The following is a 27,010-nucleotide window of genomic DNA, read 5'->3' on the forward strand; positions in this document are numbered from 1 at the left end:
CATTAACTCACTTTAGCAAGTAATTTTCAACAATTAGTAAGTGAGATAAAGCACTAACTATAGCTAGATAAAAATCACTGAAAAAAAAATCTACCACACTTAAACAATAAATGAAAACTTGATTTATTATACTGAAGTTGCCACTCACTCAGCTTTGGGCAATTTATTACATTTTAGCATTAGACAATAGATAAGTACTGGCCATGAAGTGTGACTGAAAATTACAGTGAAGGTGTGTGAAAAATGTACTATAGTTCACTTGTCACAAATGGCTTTTATCAGACTGAGATTAAGGTCCTGTATTTTCTTCAGTGTTTTTTTATCATGAAAGGATGCTGGATTTTGTCAAAGGCCTTTTTTTTTTTTTTTTTTTTTAAAACCAAGTATTGAATTCAGGCCCTTGCACTTGCCAGGGAAGTGCTTATTCCACTGAGCCACCTCCCCGGCCCCTCAAAGGCTCTTTCTGCATCTACTGAGATGAACGTGTGATTTCTGTGCTTGCTTCTGTTTACTGAGGTACATTTATTATTTGCATATGCTGAACCATCCTTGCATCCCTGGGATGAAGCCTACTTGGCATGTCATATGACCTTTTTGATGATTCACTGAATTCTGTTTGCCAGCATCTTTTTGAAAATGTGTGCATCTGTGTTCATTAAAGGCATTGGTCTGTAGCTCTCGTTCTTGGTTGGGTCCTTGTCTGGTTTGGGAATCAGGGTGAAATAACAGAGTATTATGCTGCCATAAAGAAATACAGACTCGAGTCATTGGTAGAAGATGTGTGCACCTTGACACCATAACATGAAGTGAAATAAATCAGAGCCACAGATTAGACACTACATTGCTTCTCTTATGAGAGAAATCCAAAGTTGAAATAAAGAGCAAATAAAAAGAGAGCTAACAGTAAGCAGACAGATTTTTCTCAAAGCAGAAGGGATCAAGAGATGGATTTGGGAAGGGGATGAAAAGGATTAAAATGTGGTGTGTGCATGTACCAACTTAACCCAAGGAATGTAATTATTACACATTGCCAATGTAAAAAAGGGGAAGAGATCAAGAATAGATGGGGGAAAGGGGTTAAAAAAGGGACTAAGGTATGTTGTATATATGAATCAACTTTCCGCAAGGATTGTAATTCTGTACTACGAATATGTACCAAAAAAAGCCTGTAATCTCAGAACTCAGAAGGCTGAGGCAACAGGATCATTGCAAGTTCAAGGGCAGCCTGAACTACCTAGTAAGATTCTGTCTCAATCTATCAATGCATATTACCATAAAGACACACTGTTATCAATCCCCCCTTAAAATACCCCTTTTGTTCCAAACATATTTACCCCATCACCCTCAGCACTTTCTGAAGCAGCTCTGGAAACCCCCTTCCCCGAGCATTTTTCACTGTGCTCCTGTGGCTGTCTGGATGCCCTTAGTCAATTCTTTCGCGGTAAGTGGATGTCACATGGTGAATGGGGTGGACAGTGACACACTGTAACGTGCTCACAAGCTGCCCTCTGGGTGGTGCTCAGAGGCAGCGGCAGCCACTGAGTATTTTTTTAATCACACTTAAAGTCATTCAGGACAGGGGACTTTTAAAACTGCTTCCAAAGGTGGCCAGAACCATAGAATAAGTGTGTTCAAAGTAAGTCTTTTTTGGGGGGCGGTACTGGGCATCAAACTCAGGACCTTGCGCTTACCAACCAGGCGCTTATATTGCTGAGCTATCTTCCCAGCCCTCAACAGAAGTATTTTGAGAGGAATTAACAACAATGTATGCTTTACTGTAATAAATTTTTTAGAAATACAACCATCCACTGTATATTTTTATCATGCCCCAGAGAGGTTCAGTTACTCAGGAGATGCTATGGCTCAGCAGTCTGTTACTTTAAATGCTAAATGAATTTATAATGTGTGATGAATATAAAACGAAGGAGAAGTGAGCACGGTGGCACATGGTGTAGTCTCTGCACTTGGAGGCTGAGGCGGGAAGATCACTGTGGGTTTGAGGCCCACGTGGGCTACATAGTAAGTTCAAGCCAGCCTGGACAACATAGCAAGAGCCTGTCTCAAAAGAGAAGACTGTGGCTCTACTTCAACAGATCCACATCATCTAGGCTGTCCTAATCTATCTGTATCAGGGCAGGTTTATACTAGTTTATACAGATATAGAATACAGCTTTACTTTACTCTGGACAAAGGAGTATTTTTTTGCTCCGAATGCCTTCAGGGCATGATTGGCTGGCTTGAGTTGTGGGGATCAAACCACAGCAACCTGAGCCTGACTACTTTGTTGAAGCAGCCACTTAAAAGAACTGAGCTAAGGGGCAGGCCCCCTGGACAAAGGAGTATTTTGAGAAAATCTCACTACCTGCTTCGTCATCCTGAGAACAACTTAAGCCAGTATCACGCCAGAGATTCCACAGTGTACGGCACAGGCACAGGCACGGGCACAGACATGAAGGCCGGCTGGCTTGCACCATCTGGATGTGTTTCAAATCACTTCTTGATTTCAGATGCGTGTCAGTGTTTTATAAGCCTCCCAATAAACAGTACTGTCATCACCAACTTAGGAAATTCCTTATATCTTTTTCAAAATATAAAAGACAACCTGCTAATCACCTTCCTGAAAACAAAATAACATGGTCTAGATTTTTTTTTAATGTATTTAGTACAGGGGATACAGGGTTTCACCATGTAGACCAGACTCCAGTGATTCTCCTGTTTTCAGCCTCCTAAGAGCTGAGGTTACAGGTGCACACCACCATGCCCAGTCACGAGGGTGGGGTGGCTGCTGCGCTAGTCTGCTGAGCTGTCAGTCACCTAACTCTTGGTCTAGAATTTAGGAGATACAGTTCTAATCTGAATGCTTAACGTTTCTCAGGGAAAATTATTTAAATTATTTTTTGATATTATACATGAAATAGCCTGATTATACATTATTAGCAAGGTTTAAAAACAGGGCTCTCGATTGTGAAAGGGAAAGGCCTGAAAGTCCTTCTCACAGCCTGTGCAGGGGTGGTGGAGCCAGATTTCAGAGTCTCGCGGACTTATATGATCCACTAGGGAGTATTAAATAACTCTTCTGGTAGCAGTACTATCCTAATCTCATCATCAATACATGTATAAGAATTTTCTCTGTACTTAAAAATATCAGGGATTATTATACACGAAAATAAATGTCCATAAGAAAGTCATACCACAGAAAGTCTCTTAAATTTATAAATGATAAAGATCTGTATCATTAATTGACAAGTCTTTACCTAGCAACCCCTCCATAGTCAAGGCCTTCTTCTCCACGAAATTTTATCATTAATCGCTTCCAGAGATCTTTTGGTCTCATTTTCATAACCTGTCGATATGATTCCTGAATAAAAAGAAGCAAATATAGAGTATTATCATTATTAGGTTGTTTTAACCTGTTATATAAGCCATTTTCCCAATCCATCTCTAAAATGTAGTTTATATAAATAAAATGTAGTAAACAAATTGATAGATAAATTCCAGATACTTTAAAGCCTGTGGAGGAAGAGTAGGACAATGAGGTGAAAAGAACCTCCTGCAGGCTCATTCCCCTAAGGAGGGGTCTATGCCGTAGCGGGTGGCCTGCGGTGCTCCATATGGTGCTCCATATGCTGCGGGGTGAGGTCGAACGGTTTCCGGGAGGGCGAGCCTGGCTTGGGACAGGAGACACGAAGCTGCCTTCAAGTTGAAAATAAAGTTTGTGGAATTTTTTTTTAATGGCAGAAGGATTTTTGGGAGGAGGGCTGGCTCAGAATGCCTTCAGGGCATGTTTGGCTGGCTGCAGTTGTGGGGAAGGACCCACAGCAACCTGAGGCTGATTGCTTTGTTGAAGCAGCCACTTAAACAACTGAGCTAAGGGGCAGGACTCCAACTTTGTGGAATTCTAAAAACCTAAAAGATGCTAACTTAATTCTACTTCAAGTGATTCACTTGGTAAAATATATTAAAAACCTATTAGGTAAACAAAACAAAAACAATTTAGTTCTATGAGTCATAGAGGTGGTTCTACCAATAATAAAAACATAATTTGAAAAAAAAAAAAAAAAACAATTTGGTAGAAGTAGCTAATTCCTAAAAGCTGGCTGACTTAATTTTAGATCATACGCATCAGTAGATAGTAAATGTAAGAAAAACAAAGTTTCACAAAATACAAGAAATCATTTCTGTAATCTTCATTATACAAACAACTTTTTATTATTTTAACATATAAATGACTATCTTTTGTTTCCATATTCTGCTGTTGTGGTCCGCTGACCCAGCCCTAGCAAAGGGTCAATCATGGCCATACACGGTCCTGTGGACCACTGGCCCTACACACCAGCCCTCACCCATTTGTTCATAGTTTTTTTTTTTTGTTTTTGTTTTTTTTTAATGTACATACGCATTCATTCGTTTATGCTTTAGTGAGATCATCAAAGGAACCCACCACTCCATACATGTCAAGGCCCTGGTGCTGTTCCTGTGAGTGGCTCTGGCCTAAGCAGAGACATCTTGGTAGCAGCCCAGGGAGAGAGGGATGTAATACCACCCTTCAAAGATCCAGCAAGGGAAAGTGTAGATGCCTGAGGCACGAAGTTCTGGCTCCATCTTGTGTGCCAGACTCGAGGCTGGGCCCAGGGCAGAAAGGTTCTGCAGCAGGCTGCCTGGCTGTGCCGCGGCAGGTGCTCCTATGGAGCCCAAGCCAGCTTCACGAGACCCCTGCCTGCTTCAAGGTCTCCCTCAGGCCCAGCCACCATTGTCACCCCTACCTGCACTGCTGCCTCTGGTTAGCTGCCAGCACTGGCCCCCTAACAGTCTCCAAGGCCACCGCCACCTTTGCAAATGATTAACTGTATCAACAAGGTCAGAACTACTCTGAGAGAAAGTTTATCCTTTCAGAAAAGGATTATCAGATTTCCAGACATCTCTGGTTCAAAAATCCTCTAATGAGTAGGAAAGCCCTATCCTTCATCTCTGTCACTTACTTTGTAAGAACTCTGTAGCTGACATTAGGCTACAATTCAAAGATAAAAATGTATGTCACAAACAAAGGTTTTCAACAACTTAAGGAAGCAGTCAATAGTAATCAGATAAAATAGCTTATCTATTTAAGATTCCCTTACCTGGTGAACTAAACTAAAACTCTCCTCTTAAAAAAAAAGCCTCTTACCTTTCAGAAGAGTTAGAAAGTGAGGTCTTCACTAACAAGCATTTGCAGTGCAGAGGCCAAACTGTATGAGCCAGAATATCTGTCGGCATCACCCCATGGGCTTACTGTACACATTACAGCTTTCCACTATCACTGTCTTATTCCCACAATCAAATAGAAATTAATGAGACACTTCTATTCTAAAGAAATGCAAGTCTCAAGAAAGTGGGGGTTTTTTGGGCAGAAGTGGGGATTGAACTCAGGACCTTGCAAGAAAGTGTTCTTGAAAAAGGGAATGAAACATTAAATTTAATTGTCCTCTATTAATAATAATAATAATTTTCCTCTATTTTAAAATAAGCCTTAAAAGTTCACCTCAAAAATCTCTTCCCTGGAAACTTCGATGCGGCAGTGGCCAGCCTGAGGCTGTTGCTGGGAGAGCTCTTGCCGCAAGATCTTCAGCTTCTGCACCAGGTCTCGCTTGTACCTCGGCACGGTCAGGCACTCTGTGTCATCCGGGCACAGTGACAGCACCTGCTGCTGCTGCTGCTGCTGCTGCTGCTGCTGGTGGTCTTTCAGCTGGTTCTGCCGACTTGAAGTAAACAAAACATACTAGGAAAGTATTTTAGGCACACAACTAATACAGCATCTGACTGCACAATATGTCTAGTTATATCGTTTTCCAAGTCTAATTAGGACATACAGTTAGCCTGACTTATTTTGGTAACAACAAGCTAACTCTATAAAGTCTATTTTTTCAGAGTCCACATGCACTGACAACTGGATAATGGAGAGTTTTTTCTCTTCTCTCTATGGTACTGGGGATTGAACCTGCAACCCTGTACACGGTAAACAAGTACTCTACCACTGCGGCACAACCCCAGCATTAGATAAAACTTCATACAGCTGCTGAAAACAAATTTTCAAATACAATTTCCATTTCTTCGACATCATTCCATCATCCATTTAAAGCTTTAGGTAAATAATAATAATTAATTAACTTAAAAAAAATCTTTAGGCAAATGACAAATACTGTTTTCTAGAGCTGGTCTGCTGCAAGTGTAAATGGGAGTTGCTGGCAGGGCACCTCCTCCACCTCCCTCCTACGGTCAAGATCATGAGAATGGAGGTGCCTACGTGTAAGCCAGTGGTTCAAGGAACACGGACTTTACACGCATGCCTAAGTACTTTATAAAATGACCATGCTGTGTGTGAGCATTAAAATAAAATGTAAGATTTAAGCCATTTTAAGTGTACACTTTAGTGACAATAAGTACATTCTCTGTTGTGGTAAGATGACTTTTAAACACATATTCTATTAAAGTTTACCACAAAATGAAAATAATCCCCCAAGGACATCATAAATATATATATATTTTTTCTGGAACTGGGGATTGAACTCAGGCTCTTGCGCTTGCCAGGGAAGCGCTTATTCCACTAAGTCATCTCCCTGACCCCAATATAATAATTTTTGAGAATAAAAATTTTATTTTTTTTGAGAATAAAAATTTTAAAGATACTTGCCAAAGGTATATTTTTACTTTCCTGGCATAACATGTCAACAATAAATCATGTCTAATATTTTTGAAGAATCCTATGATATCATGACATAGTTAATTATAATTAGCTATCAAGAAATACAATTTTGGATTTGGTACTAACATCTGTATAGTCACTACATTAAAAGTGAAATTTAAAATTAATTTTACAAAGAACATACAAGACAACTGAACCTAAAAGTAAAGGACAATTAGCTATGGTAAAATACTAAAACTAGCTTTCATTTCTCTAAATAGATCACCCAAATTTGCATTACACATAGTGATTCTTACATACAAGCCAAATGTAACTATAGTACAATAACTATACAGAGAAAATACAGCATTTTGTCAATGTAAATATTAACTACTCTTCCAAACATTATGAAATAGACTATGTAAATAAAAGTATTCTATAAATAATCATATAGTCCTACTTAAAAAAAAATAAATGTAGGGAGCTGGGGGCATGTATGAAGCCCTGGATTGAATCCCTAACCCTGGCAAAAAACAAAAAAGATGGGCTGGTGAGATGGCTCAGTGGTCTAAAGCACCTACTTAGAACAAGCTAAGCCAAGCAAAGCACAGGGACCTCGGTTCAATCCCCCAGCACCACATGCCAGCCCGCCCGCCCCCTGGTGGGCTGAGCTGGCCACACACAAAATAAATAAATAAATAAATAAATAAATAAATAAATAAAAAAAAAAAAAAAAAAAAAAAAAAAAAAAAAAAAACCAACACCAACACACACCAGCATATTTTGCACCAGACATAAAATTAGTTTAAACTGGGTGTGGTGGTGCACACCTGTAACTCTAGACACCTGGCTGAGGCAAGAGAATCATAAGTTCGAGACCAACTTAAGCAATTCAGGAACTGAGAGATGTTTTTTCAAAAATTTAAAAATTTGAGGGCTGGCCAAAGAGCTCAGCGGATTAAAGCACCTGCAAGCAGGTGCAGGGGCTGGGAGTTCTATCCCAGCACAGCCCTGCTGGCCCCACCCCTGGGGCGTGCTGAGATGGCAATTGAGAGGCGTGGTGGCGCACGCCTGTAATCTCAGCCCCGGGGAAGCTGAGGCAGGAAGATCATCATTCAGTTTGAGCCCAACCTGTACTACATGGCAAGTCGCTATCTCAAAAACAAAGAATAAAACACACGCAAGCAGAGCAAAGCTAAGCAAAGCTAAACTAAGCTAAGCTAAGCCTAGCTAAACCAGCAGTGGCAAACCAGTGGCCCAAGTGCCACAGTGCAATATTTCAGTGTCACACTGAAAGCTCTAAAAGTTTATAGAACTTCTAAACAGAGGAGAACATCTTTTATGACTTCTGTAGGCAAATGATTTCCTTTTTCTTTTTTCTGAGACAGGTTTCACTACGCAGTTCAGGATGGCCTTGAACTCATTTTATAGCCCAGGCTGGCCTCAAACCTGCAGTGATCCCTGCCTCAGCGCGAGCACACACATGCGCATGTGCCACCATGCCTGCTGGAAATGACTTCTTAGATACAACAATGTTTAAGAAAGAAACAGATGAATGAAACTGTCAAGTTTTTTTTTTTTTTTTTTTTTAATTCTGCTTTTCAAAAGACACAAGAGAATTAAAAGAAGTCATGGATAAAACCTTTGGAAAGTATGTCTCTGACATACCTAAATGAAACTCAATAATAAAAAGCTAAATAGCTGTGGGGCTAGGAGAGCACAAGGATTTCACCAAAGATGATATATGGAAGGCAAATAAAAACAAGAACAGTGCCCAGCATTAGTCATCATTACAGATATACACATTAAAACCAGGATGAGATATTACAGTGTACCTTATCAGGATTCCAAAATTACTAAGGTTATTCATACCAAGTGTTAGCGAGAATATCGAGCAGCTACGCATTGGACTGTTCAATGACACAACCACTCTGAAAGGCAATCTGGCGCATTTTAAAAAAGTTATATATAGGGGCTGGTGAAATGGCTCAGTGGTCTAAAGCACCTACTTGGAACAGGCTTGGCAGAGCACAGGGACCACGGTTCAATCCCCCAGCACCACATGCCAGCCAGCTGCGCCCCCTGGTGGACTGAGCTGGCCACCCACACCCCCCCACACACATATAAATAAATAAAATTTAAAAAAAAAAAGAACTATTAAAAAAGTTATATATAAACTTACCATGTATGTTCAGCCATTCTACTCTTAGGTAATTATTTACCCAAGAGATACAACAGCATATGTCCATACAAAGATTTATGCATTAATATTTTTAAGAGTTACCTGTCACAGCCAAATATGGGAGACAGAACCTTTAAATATCCATTAATAGGTAAATGGATAAACTGTAGTATATCCATACAATGTAATACCACCAGCAACAAAAACAAACTACACATGCAACAATAAAGATAAATCTCAAAATAATACTGGGAAACAGAAACCAAACAAAAAAGAACAATACTACATGATCTCATTTATCTAAAATTCAAAATAGTACATAGTGACGGAAAGCAGCTTACTGGTCATTTTTGTTTGGAGACCAGGGTGTTTAGAAGACACCTGTGTCCACCAAAAAGATATGGTGAAGACCTAATCCTGAGAACCTGTGGGTGGGATCTTAACTGTAGACTTAATCAAGTTAAGGTGAAGTCATACTGCACTGGGATGCTGCAATAAATCCAGTAACTGGTGTCCTTATAAAAGAAGGGAAATCTGGATTCCGACACGCAAGAAAGATGTAACAACTGGGCACAGTGGCACAAGTCACTAGCAGGCTGAGGTGAGAGGACTGCAAGTTAATAGAATCCTTTCTCAAAATAAGAAAAGGGCTGGGGATATAGCTGAGTGCAAATACTCTGGGTTTAATTTCCAGTGCAGTATCACCGAACACCAAAAAAAAGAACAGAACAGAACAGAACAGAACAGAACAGAACAGAACAGAACAGAACAAAAGGATGGCTGTGAGCTGACAGACGACAAAGACTGGAGTGGTAGTCAATGAGCCAAGGACTGTCACCAGAATAGGCGAGAAAACTACCAGAAGTTCAAAGAAGAGCATGAACTCCCTTCTCCCTCAGCAACTCAGAAGGAGCCAAGCCAGTGACTGCCTCAGTCTGGATTTGTAGCCTCCAGACCTGGAGAGAATGAATTTCTCTTGTTATTGCCATCTGTGCTGTTCTATCATAGCAATCCTAGAAAATTAATGTTCCCCAAAGTTGCATGTCCAAAGGTGCGGCTTCTGAAAGATGAGCAGGTGAGGGGCCTGCAGAGGAGTGTGAGTCCACTGACAAGTTCACAGCAGACTGTGCTGTGCGCAGAGGGGGCGCGTCACAGAAGAGGCAGACCAGGAGGCCATGACCTGGGGGTGGGGGACAGGAAATGTTCTTATTCCTGGCTCCCACCCTGTGCTGCATCCCTGCTGCCATGGGACAAGCAGCGGTCCTCAGGCAGGTCCGCCTGCTACACCGCTTCTGCCTTGGAGCCAGCTGACAGGCCAACCCACGGAAACTGTGAATCAAGTACTCCCTGCCTCCTCTAAGTTGCGGGTTCCAGGTATTCTGCTTCAGCAACAGGAAAGTAAGTCCTCTTAATGAATAGAGGGATTTGTTCTAATAGTGTTTGTAAACAGGATATCATGTCTGCATCTTATACAGCAATTAACCAGTAGGAAGAATGTATGCAATGTGTTAATTATTGAAACTGTCCTACCAATTTGGTCTGAAACTGTCTCTTTGCTATTTGTTTCTCAATAAAATTATGGGGAAAAAAACCCAAGATGATAGGAAATAAAAAATGGTTGTTATATTGAAAAAAAAATACATATTATGAGTTTTTTTTGTTTTTTAATGTATTTGGTACAGGGTCTCACTATGCAGCTTGGACTGATAGTGATCCTCCTGTCCAGCCTCCCCAGTGCTGGGATTACAGATGTGTGCCACCATACCTGGTCTTGGTCGCCAGCTCAACATGCCTGGGGGCAGGGCCCGTGAGGCATGTGGTGCCAGGATGGAACTCCAGTCCCTGTACTTGCTGAAGCAGGCACTTAGTCCACTGAGCTATCTTGCCAGCCCTACATTTCAAGTTTTAAATGAACAGAAATAAAACATTAAGAGATATAAAGTTTTCTATACAAAATAGCCTGATATATGTAAAGATTAATACATGAGCAATTAAATGTTAAAGTTAGTGCCATATATATATATAAAATTTTTTGGGTGGAGAGTTTTTGAAACAGGGTTTCACTGGCCTCAAATTTGCAGCAATCCTCCTGCCTCAGCCTCCTAAATGCTGAGATCACAGATATACGCCACCATGCCCACCCAGCAGAAATCTTTTTAAAAACTGCAAATAGAGGTTAAAATTGTTTTTTGTGCCTCACTGCAATGAATTCACTTTCACATTAGGTTTTACCTGATACATCTGAATAAAAGCTCCTTTATCACTTCTAATTTTTGATAGAAAACCTAAAGATACGAATAATTTGTACATATTCTGCCTGATACAGACGAATATTAAACCCATGGGGAAGACTTGCCAGGATAGAGACTTCTAAAGATGCTGACAGTAGTTATGAAATTCTGTCTTTTTAAAAAACAAGTAAAACCACCCCAAATATACAAATACTCAAGCTTCTCAGAGCACAGTGACTTACAGTTTAAGGCCAACGAAAAGGGGTGCAAAAAATACCTCAACACTAAAACACATTTTCAAATTAAGGCTTTCTACTAGGACTAGCGACCCACTGGGCAATGTGGGACGGACTGCCCACGTAACTGAAGCTAAGAAGCAGAACTGGAAATAACTGTGAGATGAGCAGCCCAGTGTCCTTCAAGTTACTTCTATCTTTCACTCCAACAAACAAACAAAGTAAAAATCATTTCTAATCATCTCATCATCTCAGCTTTAGTTCTTTCTTTGGAACATTAACTTTCATTCAATTATTTAATTAAACGATTTAGTGAAAAAAGGTACACTCTGAAGTGTTCTGCTGATAACATCAAGCTGAGCTTCTATTACCCAAAGAAATGATCCTGAAGGCACACAGCTGTAATCCCAGCGCTGGGGAGGCTGAGAGAGACAGGAGGATCACTATGGCCCAACATGCATAGTGAGATCCTGTACCAAATAAATAAATACATCTTAAAAAAAAAAAAGGTTCAAATGGTCAGCAAACCTATGAAAAGGTAGCCAAACATATTAATAATGACAAATTAAAGTCACAAGATGCCATTAAAAACAGCATCAGACTGGAAAAACATTTTTTTTTTTTTTTATTTCTTTTTTTGTATTTTAGGGAAGGATCTACAGGGTGTTCAGGGTCTCACTACTAGATCGGACTCGTAGTGATCCATTTGTTTACAGCCTCCCAAGAGCTGGGATTACAGGTGCACACCACCATGCCCAGTCTCAATTGCCTTCTCAGTGTGCTCCGGGGGCAAGGGCAGCACAGCAAACCCAGGGATTAAACCCCCAGCCCAGCGCAAATTCGCTGAGCTATTTGGCAAGCACTTGGAAAAACATTTTAAAAGTACAATAAACAACTAAATAATGGCAAGGTTCTGGACCAGAAAGAATTCACATACTGTTAGCATACGGGTACTTTGGAAAAGTAGCCCTTGTGTTTCAAGGTTGAAGATAAAAAGGTTTCATGATGTTGCAATTCTGCCACTCCGGGGCGCCCCAGAGCAGCATTACGTAACCATGGAGCACGCGCGCACCACTTTTCCAGCGCTGTGTCCCCTCCGCTGCGTGGGAACAGCGATCATGCCTCTCTGCATTTCATCGAACGTTTACTCTTTGGAGACTTTCAAATACTTGTACATTTCATTTGTAAACCAAGGTTTAGAATGATTCACAACAGAGCAAGATGTAGTGACACAAAGAGACATCCAAGATAATTACACATTTAAAGAGAAAAATCAAAAAGATATTTTAAATGTTTTCTTCCATTATTTGAAACAGGGGCCGGGGAGATGGCTCAGTGGAATATGCACTTGCCTGGCAAGCGCGAGGGCCTGAGTTCAATCCCTGGTTCCACCAAAATAAATAAATAAGTAAAGCCATTATTTAAACAACTGATAGCCACCTCTTAACTGTTTCCCTCTATTTAATCTATTTCTGAAAAGGTTAATGAAACAAAGGTACTTTCCAAAGTCATTTAAGGTGCATTATGCAATTAATTTTGTGTTAGAATTTTTATATTAGAGGTACTCCACTTGTGAGCACTTGTGTTAATGACCAAGAATGGCAGAACAGCTAACGCCATTTACTGAGAAATGCTAGAGTGAGTTATTCTGGAGTCACAGAAAACCTTGCTTTTCAGTTGCTTCCTTGCTTTTTTCTTTTTTCGCTTTGCTGCAGGCATCAGACCCAGACCTTGCCCACTTCACGTAAGTCTCTACCTGAGGCATACACTGAGCTATAGCACCCGCCCTTGCTTACCAGATTCCAATGCCAAGAACCCTGCTGCTACCTCACTACTGAAAAAGACACTGCCACTTTGCTCGGTAATGAAATTTCCTTTCTCTTTTCCTTCTCCCTCCCCTTCCTAGAAGACAATGACAGTAACAAAGTCAGGAAAAAAAACCCCAAACAAACAGGCATCTAGAGGGAAAAAATAGCAAAGAGTACAAACAGCACACACACAATGCCAGTATAGTGGCCAACAGCAGGTTAAAGCCAGGGAGTCAGGGTATGAATCAGGGCTCTGTCACTTACTGACTTACAGAGAGTCAATTCCTATAGCTTCCTTCTTTATAAACCTGCAGTAACTGTATCACTGAGGATGAAACTACATTCTGAGGATGAAACTGCTCATACACGTACAATACAGAGAACGTTGTCATACAGAAGCGCTACTAAAATGTCAGCCACTGAGAGGAGTAGCTGCACTGGCAACACCACGTTGGCCTTAACTCCTCCTATCAATGTACAGACCCTGAAAAGCCCCTTCTAGTTAAACATTCTTCATACATATCATTTTCCTGACATTTTAGGACTGGTTCCTACTCAGTCAAGTACAGAATTACAATATCCATGTCAGCATAAAATGTGCTATAGCTCTTACATAAAATCTGATCACTAAAAGTAAATTATAAGATGAAGAGAGCAGATATTCTTTCACATTTACCACAAAAAAACACCTATCAAATTTCCTCTTGTTCAGACTAGCATTTTAACATGTTTTAAAAACTTACTTTAAAACTAAATGCAAGTTAGCAGAAAGCCGAGGATCTGTAAACTGTGTTGTTCTGTTGTTATGGTCAACGAAATAAACTCTGCCTGTTGCAGTGTTACGGATCTCCCATCCAGGAGGCAAAGGACCAAGCTCTTCACAATTGATGTTGCTAAGATCCCTGCAAAAACAAATATAAAATAAAAAATACCTCACTGCTGGGCCTGCCGAGCCACGCAAGTGTAAATGACACAGAACAATTCCATGAAGTCTGAGAAAATGTATTGTTTCAGAAACTTGAGATGTTTAGCTGGAATCTTTTATTCCCAGTGGTTTAACAAACTCACATATTCAAAACCCAATCCATAAATGGCTCAGAAGAATTTATCCCGTAGTCTCCATTTTTAGTAAGTTAGTTCCTGGGTTTTAATGCAATACAGATTTTAAATTAAAACAAAAGCAATCCTGACATTTGCCAACATAAAATATACTTCAACATCTGACAGAAAGTATTGTGCTAAAGTGCTAGTGATATAAGGAATTAACTGTTTCCTAAAATTGCCCTTCAATTATTTCTATATCATAAAAACTTGTGTAAATAAGTGTGTATTCCATGAGTAATTTAAGCTTTCCAACAAAGCAAAATTGGAAATGATATTGAAATGATCCTAAAAATAATTACAATATATTCATTAAAGAATAACTCCTTCATTTTGTATTTTCAAATATATAAAGCTAGAAAATAAAGAACCTGCTTGAGGCACCAAAGGAAGGCTAGGGTGGGGGTGCACACTTGTAATCCCAGCGCGGTGGGAGAAAAGGCAGGCAGATCCCAACTTCAAGCCCAGCCTGGACAGCTTTAAAGACCTTTGCTCAAAACAAAAACAAACAAACAAACAACTAAATAAAATGCAAGGAAGAAAGAATTCTCTGATTTACTTGCTGAAATTTAAAAAAATATTTTAATGAACCAAGGACTGTTACCAATTACAAGTGAAGTACTATTAAGCAAGACAAGGACTTGTAAGACCTTAAGGAACAAACTAAGAAGCCGCCACACTGCTGCACACCCTGGTGTGCCAGGAGAGGGTGCAGAGTGGGCATGGAAACCTGCCCTTGGCCCTGCCCTAGGCACTGCTTCCTTTTGTTCACTAGCCAGCAGGAGGAGGACTGGAAATCTTTATTCTCAACACTGTTAGAACAAAATATTCCAGAGTGAAGATTCCAGAGTGATAAATTACTGCCATCATCTGCTAGGACAGTTAAGTCACTGCCTTCAGTGACCCCACTGAGGCTACAAACAATGATAAAAGAAGTTCAGGGCGTTTCCAGCACTAACAGAACGCTTCACACTTCTGAGACCACCTGTAAGCTGAGAAAATACCACGCTATGAGAAAGACCAAGCAAACCAAGCATCTGGGCAGTAAGCAGTTACCTTTTGTGATCCTCTTTCTATTCAAAAGGAGGAGGAGGGGAAGAAAAGCTGTATATTTAGATTTTCAAAATAACACTTTAAAAGCTAACGCAGACTTTTTTTTTTTTTTTAACATAATCTCTTCTTACAAGTCACAATGAAGAGGAAGAGGAGATGGAAGAACAACAACAAACAGCTGGAGAGAGGGTCAACAGTAAGTTTGGAGATCTTGAACTTTCTTTGGAAAGGAAACCTAGAAGAACTTCCTCACTGAGCCAACCACTCAGTGGGAGGAATGAAGAGATTCCAAGAACACTTCCTAACTTCCCAGTTTAGGCTGAAGGACTCCAACTAATGAAGATCAGACAATAACCCCAATCTAAGATCACCAGAAAGGAAGGCCATGGTGACAGTGAAACAATGAGCCACAGAATCAGATCCCCAAACACTGTTAGAAAAAGAGGTTACCTGTGAAATGTAATGTTTACAAGGATGCAAAGAAACTATCTATGAAAGATTAAAATTATACAGGTAGAATTTCTTAAATGGAACTTTAATTAATTTATGTTCTGAGATAGGGTCCCACTGTGTAGCTCAGGGTGGCCACGAACTGACTGCATAACCCAGGTGACCCTCCAGCCTCAGTGTGCTGGGATTACAGGCATGCACACCCGGCGTGACGGAACTTGCAGAAGAAAAAACAAGAATTGAAATCAAAGAATGAACAATTCGACATGGTGCCGCATACCTGAAATCTCACCACTTTGAGGGGTTAAGGCATGAGGATCAATGGGAGTTCAAGGCCAGCCTGAACTACACAGTGAGACCCTATCTTAAAAAAAAAAAAAAAAATTCTATTGATAGAATGCAGAATTTGATTTTATCGTTTTATTTCAAATTTTATAGATCTATAAGCATACATAGGAAAGCTCTAAAGCACTTAAAAGAGCAAAATCTGGGAAATAATCTTTATGTTCGGTTGGGAACTGATTAAAGAAAATGGGATGTCATGAAGCCATAAAAAGTTACCCAAACCTGCATTCCAAGACCACAGTCAGCAACAGAAGGGCTAACAGAGTCTCACTCATTGCTTTAATCAAAACTGTGAGCTATCATAACTGGGATTCCACAGAGAAATCCACAAATATACTGGATCTCTTTAACGTCATTACAGAATGTTTGATTTACATCACTTTCTAAACATCTTTGAATAGTGATGCTATTTTAATAGAATCTAAACACATACTATGCTCTGATAAAAGATCATACAAAGGAATATTTGCTAATAGAAGCTCCAACATAAAAGATAAATCTATACATTTTTTAGATAATTTGTGGCTTACAAAGACTAAAGAAAAGCAATAAAGAGTATTACTTTACTTCATAATTCAAAACAGGTATTAATACTTGTTATGAGGGCCTGGGGAGATAGCTCAGTAGAATAAGCACTTCCCTGGCAAGCGCAGGGTCCTGAGTTCAATCCCTGGTACTGAAAAGAAAAAAAAAAAACCCAACAATTTGCTATGGCTTGTGTCCAGACGGCTGCCCTAGGCCTGCGCAGCCATGGCAGGCAGGGCTTTCGGAGGTAGGTCACTGGCGCCCTGCTTGCTTGCTCCCTGCCCAGCTTTGCCATGGACTGTCTGTCCTCTCCTAAGTTTGGGAGGCAGGTATTTTGTCTCAGCAACAAGAAAGGATAACTTTTTTGGTGGTGGTGGTGGTGGTTCTGGGGATGAAGCCCAGGAGTACCCTATCCCTGGAATATAATCCATCTTTTCAATTTCTTTTTCTTTTATTTTGAGATAGGGTCTCATTAAGTTGCCAGGATGGATAGAAATTTGTCATCCTTCTGCCTCAACTTTCCAAGTAGCCGGTATCGCAGGAGTGCAACAACATACCTAGCTTCAATATAAAATATTTTTATATAAAATCTTACTTTATAGAAACCTTTTACTCACTGATGAAAAATTTACATTTTTCCTTAGGAATAAAAGCATATTACCACAGCAGTGCTGACACAGATCTCAGCTTCCATTTCTGTCAGCAGTGAATGCCAACATTCTCACTACAGCAAATGATTTAGTTTCTAAACATCATTTTTTTCACCAGGCATGGTGGTGCACACCTATGATCCTCAACAGGGAGGCTGAGGCAAGAGGATTGCTACAAGTTTGAGGCCAGCCTGGGCTACATAGTGAGTTCAGGAGCAGCCTGAACTATGTAGTAAGAATCTGTCTCAAAAATCAAACAAACAAAAAATCATTTTTTCCTATACATTCCCTGCCAAAGACTTCAAATCATTTTAAAGAAGAGTTTTTATCTTTAACTTGGTAAACAGAAAATACAAAAACTTCATACTTTAACAAAACTGATCTCTAAAGGTTAGACCCTCAGACTTTTTTGAATTTAATACACATAAAATTCCCTCTCCATTACTCCTTAAAAACCAGTATCTTTTACTGTTTAAGACACAGAAACAGCTGAGCATGGAGATGGACATTTGTAGTCCCTGCATTTGGGAGGCTGAGGAGGACTGCGGTGAGTTTGAGGCCACCCTACGTGGGCTATGAGTTCAACTCAAACTTATAGAGATCCCCCTGCCTCAGCCTACTGAGCACTGGGATTACATATGTACACCATGTCTGGCCAACCTCCTTTTTTAAAGAGTATGTTTTCTCCAGCTTAATTTCAAATTCCTAAAAAACAAGCATGGGAGGGGGCTGGCGACTAGAGGGGTGGAAGGGGTTGGTGTGCTACTACAGAGAGTGGCCAAGACTTTCTGCTAAATCTTAAAATGAAATTTCGATCAGAAAAAGCCTTTCAGAGGGGCAGCCAGAGAGCTCAGTGAATTAAAGAGACTGATTAGGCAGATGCAGACACAGGTTCGATCCCTAGCCTGCTGTGCTGCCCTCCCCGTCCCCCCACAGTGCACTGAGACAGCAATTGAGGCTGGGCGTAGTGGCATACACCTATAATACCACCACTTGGGAGGCTGAAAACAGGAGAATCACTACAAGTCCAACCTGTGTAGTAAGACCCTGTAGACCCTGTACTAAATAAATAAGCCTTTCAAAATATTTCAACATATATGTTAATTTGTTTCATTTATACTACCAGTTTCTCTTAGTTCATTGAAAAGCAAGTTCTGTGCCATTATCTGTTCATTTCCTTTTTGTAAGAGCCTTGTTTTGTCTAAGACTTGTGCCCTGAGTAACATCTGAACCATTCTTTTATGATTCTGGTACACGTGGCCAGCGAGCTAGCTCAGCAGACTCAGTGCCTGCGTAGGCTTGTGCAGGGACCAGGTTCAATCCCTGGCATCACAGGCCACGCCAGCACCACTCCAATACCACTCCAGGGCACGTTTAGCCAGCCACATAGAACAGGTGCTGTGGTGCATGCCTATAATCCCAGCACTTGGGGAGGCTGAAAACAGGAGAATCACTATGAGTCTGAGCTACATAGCGAGACCCTGTACCAAATACATTAAGCGGGCAAGAAGGAGATTAAAAAAAAAAAAAAAAAGATTCTGGTACACAGTGTACTAACTACTGTTATTCCCTGATTATTTTGTTAGGAAGTTTTTGTTTTTTATATTTTTTACATTAGTAAAAAGAGTGCTTTTTATATCTGTTAATATCTACATGTGTTACATTAAAACAAATAAAACTACCAATAACAATTAAATGAAAAACTTAATAGTGTAAGTTTAGAAATTACAGCCTTAAAAATAAAAAAAAATTGGGGCTGGGGAGATGGCTCAGTGGAATAAGTGCTTCCCTGGCAAGCACAAGGGCCTGAGTTCAATCCCCAGTTCCGAAAATAAATAAATAAATAAATAATAAAAATAAATAAAAAAAATTGGGCTGGGGAGATGTGCCAGGTCCTGAGTTCCATCCCCAGTACCAACAACAACAACAAAAAAGAAAAATCCAAAAATTTCAGTGATGGGGCTAAAAACACCAAGAAGGCCCAAATCAGCAATGCAGGCGCTGCTACGCCGCGTCCCGGGCAGCACCCCGAGCACACGTGCTCCTCCTGCAGCGAGACTGAGAGGCGGGCTCTGGGGATCTGGCACGCGGGTCCTGCGCAGTGATCTGGCTGCGGGGTAGAAGCACTGGACCTACAAGGCCATTTGCTACTGGTCAGTTTTGCTGGGAAGAAATTAAGTGCGAGTTCCACCCTGTGAACCATTCTTAAATAAATGGGTTAATTTATGTAACAAACTACCTTGGTTTGTTGTTAATTATATCAGACATCCTGGTTTTTGTTTTGTTTTTGTGACAGGGTCTCGCTAGGTAACTCAGGCTGGCCTCAAACTCATGGTGATTCCCTCTGCCTCAGCTTTCTGAGTGCTGGGATCACAAGTGTGAGCCAAGATGCCCAGCCTTAGACATTCTGATTTATACTGCATTAATATTAGCTTTTTGGGGCCAGGGAGATGGCTCAGTAGAATAAACGCTTGCCTGGCAAGCATAAGGGCCTAAGTTCAATCCCTGGTTCCACAAAAATAAATAAATAAATAGCTAGCTTTTTTGGGGAACTGAAGTCCTTCTAATTCAAATGGAAAAAAATTTCCTGGGATGGGTTATAATCTAATGTTTTTTCTTCTTCCAGTATTCAAATGATACATCATAAGAACATAAGCCTTACAGGAGAGATGTTTGCTTCAGTATTCTATAAGCTTATTCTTGCAAGCTCAGCCACTCTGAGATACACTGGCATAGACCGGTGGCAGCAAGCGCACAGCACACACGCTACAGCAGGCTGCCGGCAGCACTGAAAGCACTAAAGCGTTCGCCATCACTGCTATACACTGGGCATTTTTCTCTTTTTAAGTAATATTTAAAAAGAAAATTTATAAAATTGTAGAATATATTAAGGCAGACAAAAGACATTTAAAAATAAACTTGGGGTGAGATGGGCTTGCATGGCACGAAGGCACTCACGTCCTTACCGAGGCACTCTGGGGTCATGCCACGTGCTCACACCAGTCTGAGTATGCAAGAAATACACCTGACCTTGCTGTGTTGTCCTCTGCTCTGTAAAACAAAGAAAGTTAGCATCAAAATCAAATTAGAAGGTCCACATCTAAGAAAGTTACATGCACTAGGATGATATACTAAGCAAGACAATCTCCAAACTACCAATCTATTTTGTTATGAAAAATGACTTTACAGTTGTATATTTACTTTCCTCTTTGTTTCATTTTTTAATAAATTTTTTCAATCAATTATTTATTCATTTATTTATTTATTTATTTAGTACAGGGTCTTGCTATGTTGCTCAGACTTGTAGTGATGCTCCTGTCTCAGGATGTGGTACTAGGGATCAAACCCAGATCCTGCACTTGCCAGGCAGGCCCTTAGACCACTGAGCTATCTTCCTGGCCCCTGAAAAATGACTTTACAAATCATTTGTTCTGTACCCTGGAAGCAATTTCATAAATAATAATGAGCATTATAGGCCAGCTATGTAAAAGTTAAACTAATAATGTGCCCAAACATGTTGCAATGGAAAAATAGAAAAAACTTTCACAATACCAATAATTACAAAGACAAAACAAAAACAAATGCTCTTTTATTCTTCTTCAACACAGCCTGAAGGGAGCAGGGGAAGGTGCAGGAGAAGTGGTGGGTCAACTCTGGGGAGATGGCCCAGGCTTTTAGGAACTTAAAGAGCGTCTGGAGGCTGGTAATGTTTCTTTCCTCTTTTTTTTGACAGATATTCTTTCAAGGCTACCTTTGAGCTCAAACAGTTATAAAACAACTAAAGATGAAGAGTGGACACCGAAAAAAAGAGTGTACACTGAGGAAAACAGTCAAAGGTGAAGCTAACACACAGCCCTTGGCTTCGAAGAAGGCAGGGAAGCCAGCGTGAGAGGTTCTGGTAACAGAGCTCCTTCAGTAATGTACTTTTTAGTCTTTGTTTTCTCAAGCAAAGAACCAGTTTTCAAACAGAATCTAGCAAGAAACCTTGATATATAAGACAATAAAACTACTGCTAACATTTTAGTATGAGCTTACTTCATTTATAGACCCCATAACAAAGTCAATAAAATGTTTAAAGTCAGTTACGGATGAGAGCTGCAAACATGTCGGCCTTATCCACTTCATTCCTATGTTGTACAATTTTTTTTAATTGCACAAACACTGTAAAAGTATAACAATTTCTACTCTTAAACTATTTACCTTATAATATCAAAGAGAAATGGCAGGAGATACTTTAAGTCTGAACACAGATAATTAAACAGCTAAATTTTACCAAGTATTTTCTATGCCAGAGAGTGTCAGTACTTCTTAAGAAAGCTGTATCACTCCTTGCAGACCAACCTACACAGATGGCGCTACTATTTCTCTCATTTTAAAGAAGGTAAGGGTTAGGGGCGTACCTCAGTGGCAGAGCACGTCACTCGGCCTAACATGTGCCAGGCCCTGTTTGTTTTTAAAACAAACAAAAACAACCTTAAGAAAATGGGACTAAATAATATGCTCAGTGTAACACGGCAAAGCCTGGATGGGATTCGAAGTTTTTCTGTTTCACACTCTAATCGGTGGGCAAACTATTTTCAAATTAAAGAATTAAAATATGATTTAAAATAGAATCATTCAAACTTACATTAGGCAATTCCTAATGTTGGTCATTAGGTGTCACCACTAGCCTAACAGTTTCATCTGAAGTCAGTGTAGGAGCATAAGGACGTAAATGTCTTGTTTAACTTTTGTGGACAGTCAAGTTTATAGTACGTGAATATTTACAAGTTGAGATTAATTTAGAAAATTCTGTCAATTCCCTGGTACTAGTACCAATTCCCTGGTACGGGTACCACATGCCTCGCCAGCCCTACTCTTGGGCACACTGAGCAGGCAAGTCTGGGTCTGGTGGCGTCCCTGTAATCCCAACACTGGGGAGGCTGAAAACAGGAGGATCACTATGAGTCTGAGCTGGGTAGTGAGACCCTGTACCAAATACATAGAAGAAAAAAAAAGAAAAGAAAAGAAAAGGAAGTTCTGGTTTCTATTAGAAGATTTATGTCATTTGACATATGAAATTTTATATTTCTAGAAAATTATTTAAGATTCCAATCATTTTATATATTCTACAACTAAGTAAGTTACAACAATCCAGTTATCTAGATAATTCAAAATCACAGGTAGTACAAATATAATAAATACCATCCAAATGATTTTTGAAATGATTTCTAAATATGGTTGTCTTGAAAAACACACTGCAGGTCTGACTTCTTCATATTACACTTATCTATAACAGTATTGCCTTACTTTATACAATGCCTATTTGCAAAGTAGGTCTCACTTCATTTCATACACTTCTCACAATACCTCTGTAACAAGGTATCCATCATCTTTCTTTTCTTTTTTTTACACAAGGTCTAGCTATGTAGTCCAGGCTCACAATGTAGTGAACTCACTGCATTGTCCAGGCTGGCTTCAAACTCGAAGCAATCTCCTGCCTCAATCTCCCAAGTGCTGGGATTACAAACTCATCATATTTCAAGTTAAAAGAGAAAGAAAGGGGCTGGTGAGATGGCTCAGTGGTCTAAAGCACCTACTTAGAACAAGCTTAGCTAAAGCACAGGCACCACGGTTCAATCCCCCAGCACCACATGCCAGTCAGCCCCGCCCCCTGGTGGGCTGAGCTGGCCACACACACACACACAAATAAAAAAAAATAAAAATAAAAATAAAAGAGAAAGAAAGCTGAGATTAATGACTAACCCAATGATGAACTGTTGGTTATATAGTCTTCTACCACCTCAAAAACTTTTCAAAGTTAGGAGGTGCCTGAGTTACTTTTTCATTGCTGGGACAAAATACTCGACAACCGCAAGATAAAAGGAGGAAAGGTTTATCTCATAGTCTGTGGAGGTTTCAGGCCACAGTCAGCTGGCTCCAAGGCAGGGCGGCACAGCAGAAGCGGGTGGCAAAGCAGCAGCAAGCCTCCCTTTCTCTTTTATCCCATCTGGGCTATGAGCTTTTCGGGTGGTGCCACCTACACCCAAGGAGGGCCTTCCCATTATCCACACCAAGAGCCACGCTAACCCAGTCAGTGAAATAGCATATGACACACACTTTGAAGCCAGCAGCATCAGCCAGCTCAAGAAGTCCTCCTGCAAGCATGTAAGGCTGAGGGCATCCAGACACAGGCCTAGCAGGTGGTTCTCATTTTCAGATAGAGCCCTTACGCCCAAATTAAAAACTTTCAAATTGATGTTATGACTTTTTTTTTTTTTTTTCCCGGTACTGGGAATTGAACTCAGGACCCTGCACTTGCCTAGCAAGTGCTTAATCTACTAAACTATCTCCCCAGCCGTTATGACTCTTAACAAGCTGAGATTAGTAAGCCATACTCTATTTTAGCTAGTTAACATACCATAGCCTTCTGGTAGGTCTGGAGGAGTATGTAAGTGTGTCCTGCTCATGTAATTTCTATGTCGCTGTGACCTGACTCTCCTCTCAGCCAGTCTGGGATCTGAAGACTGTCCACACGTTGCACCATTTGATCCACTAATTGGAGTGTTCTCATCAACAAAGCAGCTAAGAGGTCTGCCGGGGCTAGAATATTCAGATGCAGGTCTATGGAAAAGCAATAAGGAAAAATGTTATCAGTTTAGATATCAAAAGAGTTCACTAGATAATATATATTACAGTAATAATTGCCTACCATATAAGAAAATGGGTTGACTCACACAAATATAATGATTTCAAGAACTCGGGTAAAAACAAGCCTGAGTCTCTAGGTAGCACAGAAACTCACGAGGTAGTACATCACTTACATATTTAAATGGCTTTATTTGATTTTAGGTATAGATATAGACAGAACTGTTTGCTGTTCATCTTGTTTTGGTTTTAGTGGTACTGGAAACTGAACCCAGAGCTTCATACACGCTGGGCAAGTGCTCTACCACTCAGCCCTTTTTAGTTTATTCTGAGACAAGGTCTCACTAAAGTTGTTTTGGACAAACCTGAACTTAAAACCTTCTTGTCTCAGCCTCTCAAGTAGCTGGGAGTACAGGTGTGAGCTACTGTATCTGATGATTTTAATTATGTTTTATATGAAATCCAGATATATCAGTAATTTGAGTACTGACTTACAAAGCATAAACTGACCTTGATACAGCCTTGGACCTGATCTCCTAAGATCTGGCTTCTGCCACGCTGACTTCTTCCCGTTTCTTGAGCTTCCCAAAGTCAGTTTCCCTTTAGTCCTTACAAGCAGTTCCTCTTCTTTCCATACAACACTCTTCTCTTATTCTCCCTGGTCCTAGCTGGTTTTTTGTTATTCAAATGACAGTTGACTTAAACAAGGCCTCTTAAGTGACCCTTCCAGTCTACAAGTCCTCCAGTCACTGGACAGTGCAAAGATTCCCCAATTCATAAAGGTTTGATCTAAGCTTTTTTGGCTTTGCTGGTGATGGTGGCACACAGCTGGAATCCCAGTACTCTTAGAGACTGATGCAGCTAGATCCTAAATTTGAATCTAGCCTGAGCAATTTGGGAACACAGCAAAACCTGTTTCAAAATAAAAAATAAGGCTGGGGAGGTAGCTCAGCGGTCTAAGCACCTGCCTGGCAAGTGGAAGGACTTGAGTTCAATCCCTGGTACCGCATGCTCTGCTGGCCAAGAAACAGGGTATGGTGGCACACGCCTATTATCCGAGCACTGGGGAAGGTGAAACAGGAGGATCACTATGAGTCTGAACTGAGTAGTGAGACCTTGCATCCAATCAACTGATCAATAAATTAGAAAGATAAATAATAAAAATAAAAAATAAAAAGGACTGAGATTAATTTAGAACAGTTCAGGGTGAAGGCCTTGGGTTCAGTCCTCAGTAATACAAATAAATAAATACATAAATAGAAAAAGTTTCTTGGACTTAACAGTAATGCAAAAGCTATCAGCATTCAAAAGAAATTATATTTCAATTTTATACAGTTTCCCAGACCAGCAAACAACACACACAGACACTCTCAAAGGGGCTGAGGAGATAGCTCAGTGGCATAAGCACCTGCCTGGCAAGCACAAGGTCCTGAGTTTGATTCCTAGCACCACCAGGAAAAAATAAATAAATAAATAAATAAATAAGTACAGATACTCTCAAAATGCTGGGCAATGGCAGCAAGCTGCACCTCCCAGTAAACCATGTGACCTGGACGGTAAAGAATGGGAATATGCTGCTGGGCTGTGCCGTATCTGGTATACTAAACAGACTGAACAACTTCTTGGCTTATACTACTTAAAATTTACAATGGTTTATTAGACATATCCCTAATCATTAAGTCAAAGAGTATCTGTTCACTGACTCAGTTCTTCAGCACAGAATTCACTTCTGACATTTTTATTTCCTTCGTCCCTCATAATATGTACTGAAAGAATGGAATCTGCCTAGTTTATTCCTACTATAAATATTCCTATCACCAGTTCTCAACATATGTACAAACAGCTAAATTAACATTCACTGAGCAAATAAAGGAATTATGTTTTATGAAGGAAATTTTCAGTCCATTCTAGGTTTTCCAAAAGAAAAGGATAATCATGAAATCAAAATTTTACACCCCTGGAAATTGAGACAGAAAGAACTGGGCCCCACTAAACACGGACACAAATATACATTCACTCAGGTTCAGATACAGTAAAAAATAAGGTGTTCAACTTTGGTAAAATCCTTGGCAGTTTATACTAGCCATACAACAGAGTGATCCAATAATCTTTGTTCATGCAGTAACTTTATTTATTTATTTTTTTTTAGTTTAAGAGAAATGTTTATTTATTTGATACAGGGTCTTGCTATGCAGCTTGGACTCTAGTGATCCTCCTGTCTCAGCCTCCCCAGCGCTGGGATTACCGGTGTGTGCCACCATACCTGAAACACCACGGAAAGATGTGTAGTATCGGAGATTGAACCTGGGTGCTTGCCCTTGCTAGGCAGGCACTTAAGACTACTGAGCTATCTTCCCAGCCCATACCCCACAATTTAAAGGAGAGGTTTACTTTAGTTTACTTTCTAGTCCATGATGAGCTGGCTTTAAGGCGGGAGAGTATAGCCAGGAAGTATTTCAAGGAAAACTGCCCCAGTCCTGGCAGGCAGGAAGCAGAGGATGAAGAGAAGCCAGAAGAAGGGGATGCACTCGTCCAGGTCAGGCCCCGTGACCCGCTCTTCTGACCAGGCCCATCTGCTCACAGGAAGGCAGTTATCGGCCTCTGACCCAAGCATCTCTCTCTTTTTTTTGTCTCCACAAAACATAACTCTTTTGTTTTAATTTTTTTTTTGAGACAAAACAAATTATCTGCTTCTTTCCATAGACCAGCAGAAATGCATAGTGCAGTTGTCCAAACCATCATGCTTATGTGCATAAATCTCTTTCCCCAACTCCTCCTGTCCTTCTCAACTCAGTAATTCTTTTTTAATAAGTTCATTCCCTTTTCACAGTATATGTTGTATTCTTCAGATTCCATTTTTCTTTCAGGTTCTCACACTACTGAAACAATAGGATGTTTGCACATATGGTTCTGACTTATTTCACTTAAGAGTATGTTCTCTAGCTGTATCCATTTACCAACAAAAGATTCAAAATTATCCTCTTTTGTAGCTGAATAATACTCCATTGTGTAAAAATACTACATCTTCTTTATCCATTCTTCATTTGATAATCATCTGGGTTGTTTTCAGGATTTAGCTATGACAAATTGTGCTGCTATAAACATAGGTACACATATATCACTGTGGTTTGAGATGTTCAGTTC

The 27,010-nt window shown here is 40.2% G+C and overlaps 1 protein-coding gene across 1 annotated transcript in view; it reads right to left on the reverse strand.

Annotated features, from left to right (window-relative positions):
• The window catches only part of Smurf2 (SMAD specific E3 ubiquitin protein ligase 2), a 66,008-nt gene that overhangs the window by 12,275 nt on the left and 26,723 nt on the right, over nucleotides 1-27,010 (reverse strand). Inside the window, exons 7-11 of the mRNA XM_023714115.1 lie at nucleotides 23,640-23,842; nucleotides 20,206-20,290; nucleotides 13,859-14,017; nucleotides 5,519-5,735; nucleotides 3,255-3,358 (exon numbers count right to left, since the gene is read on the reverse strand). Coding sequence (XP_023569883.1) covers nucleotides 3,255-3,358; nucleotides 5,519-5,735; nucleotides 13,859-14,017; nucleotides 20,206-20,290; nucleotides 23,640-23,842 — 768 coding nt within the window. The remainder of the gene's footprint in view (nucleotides 1-3,254; nucleotides 3,359-5,518; nucleotides 5,736-13,858; nucleotides 14,018-20,205; nucleotides 20,291-23,639; nucleotides 23,843-27,010) is intronic.

The sequence above is a fragment of the Octodon degus genome, unplaced genomic scaffold, assembly GCF_000260255.1.
Source record: "Octodon degus isolate 3935 unplaced genomic scaffold, OctDeg1.0 scaffold00033, whole genome shotgun sequence".
NCBI classification, from domain to species: Eukaryota; Metazoa; Chordata; class Mammalia; order Rodentia; family Octodontidae; genus Octodon; species Octodon degus.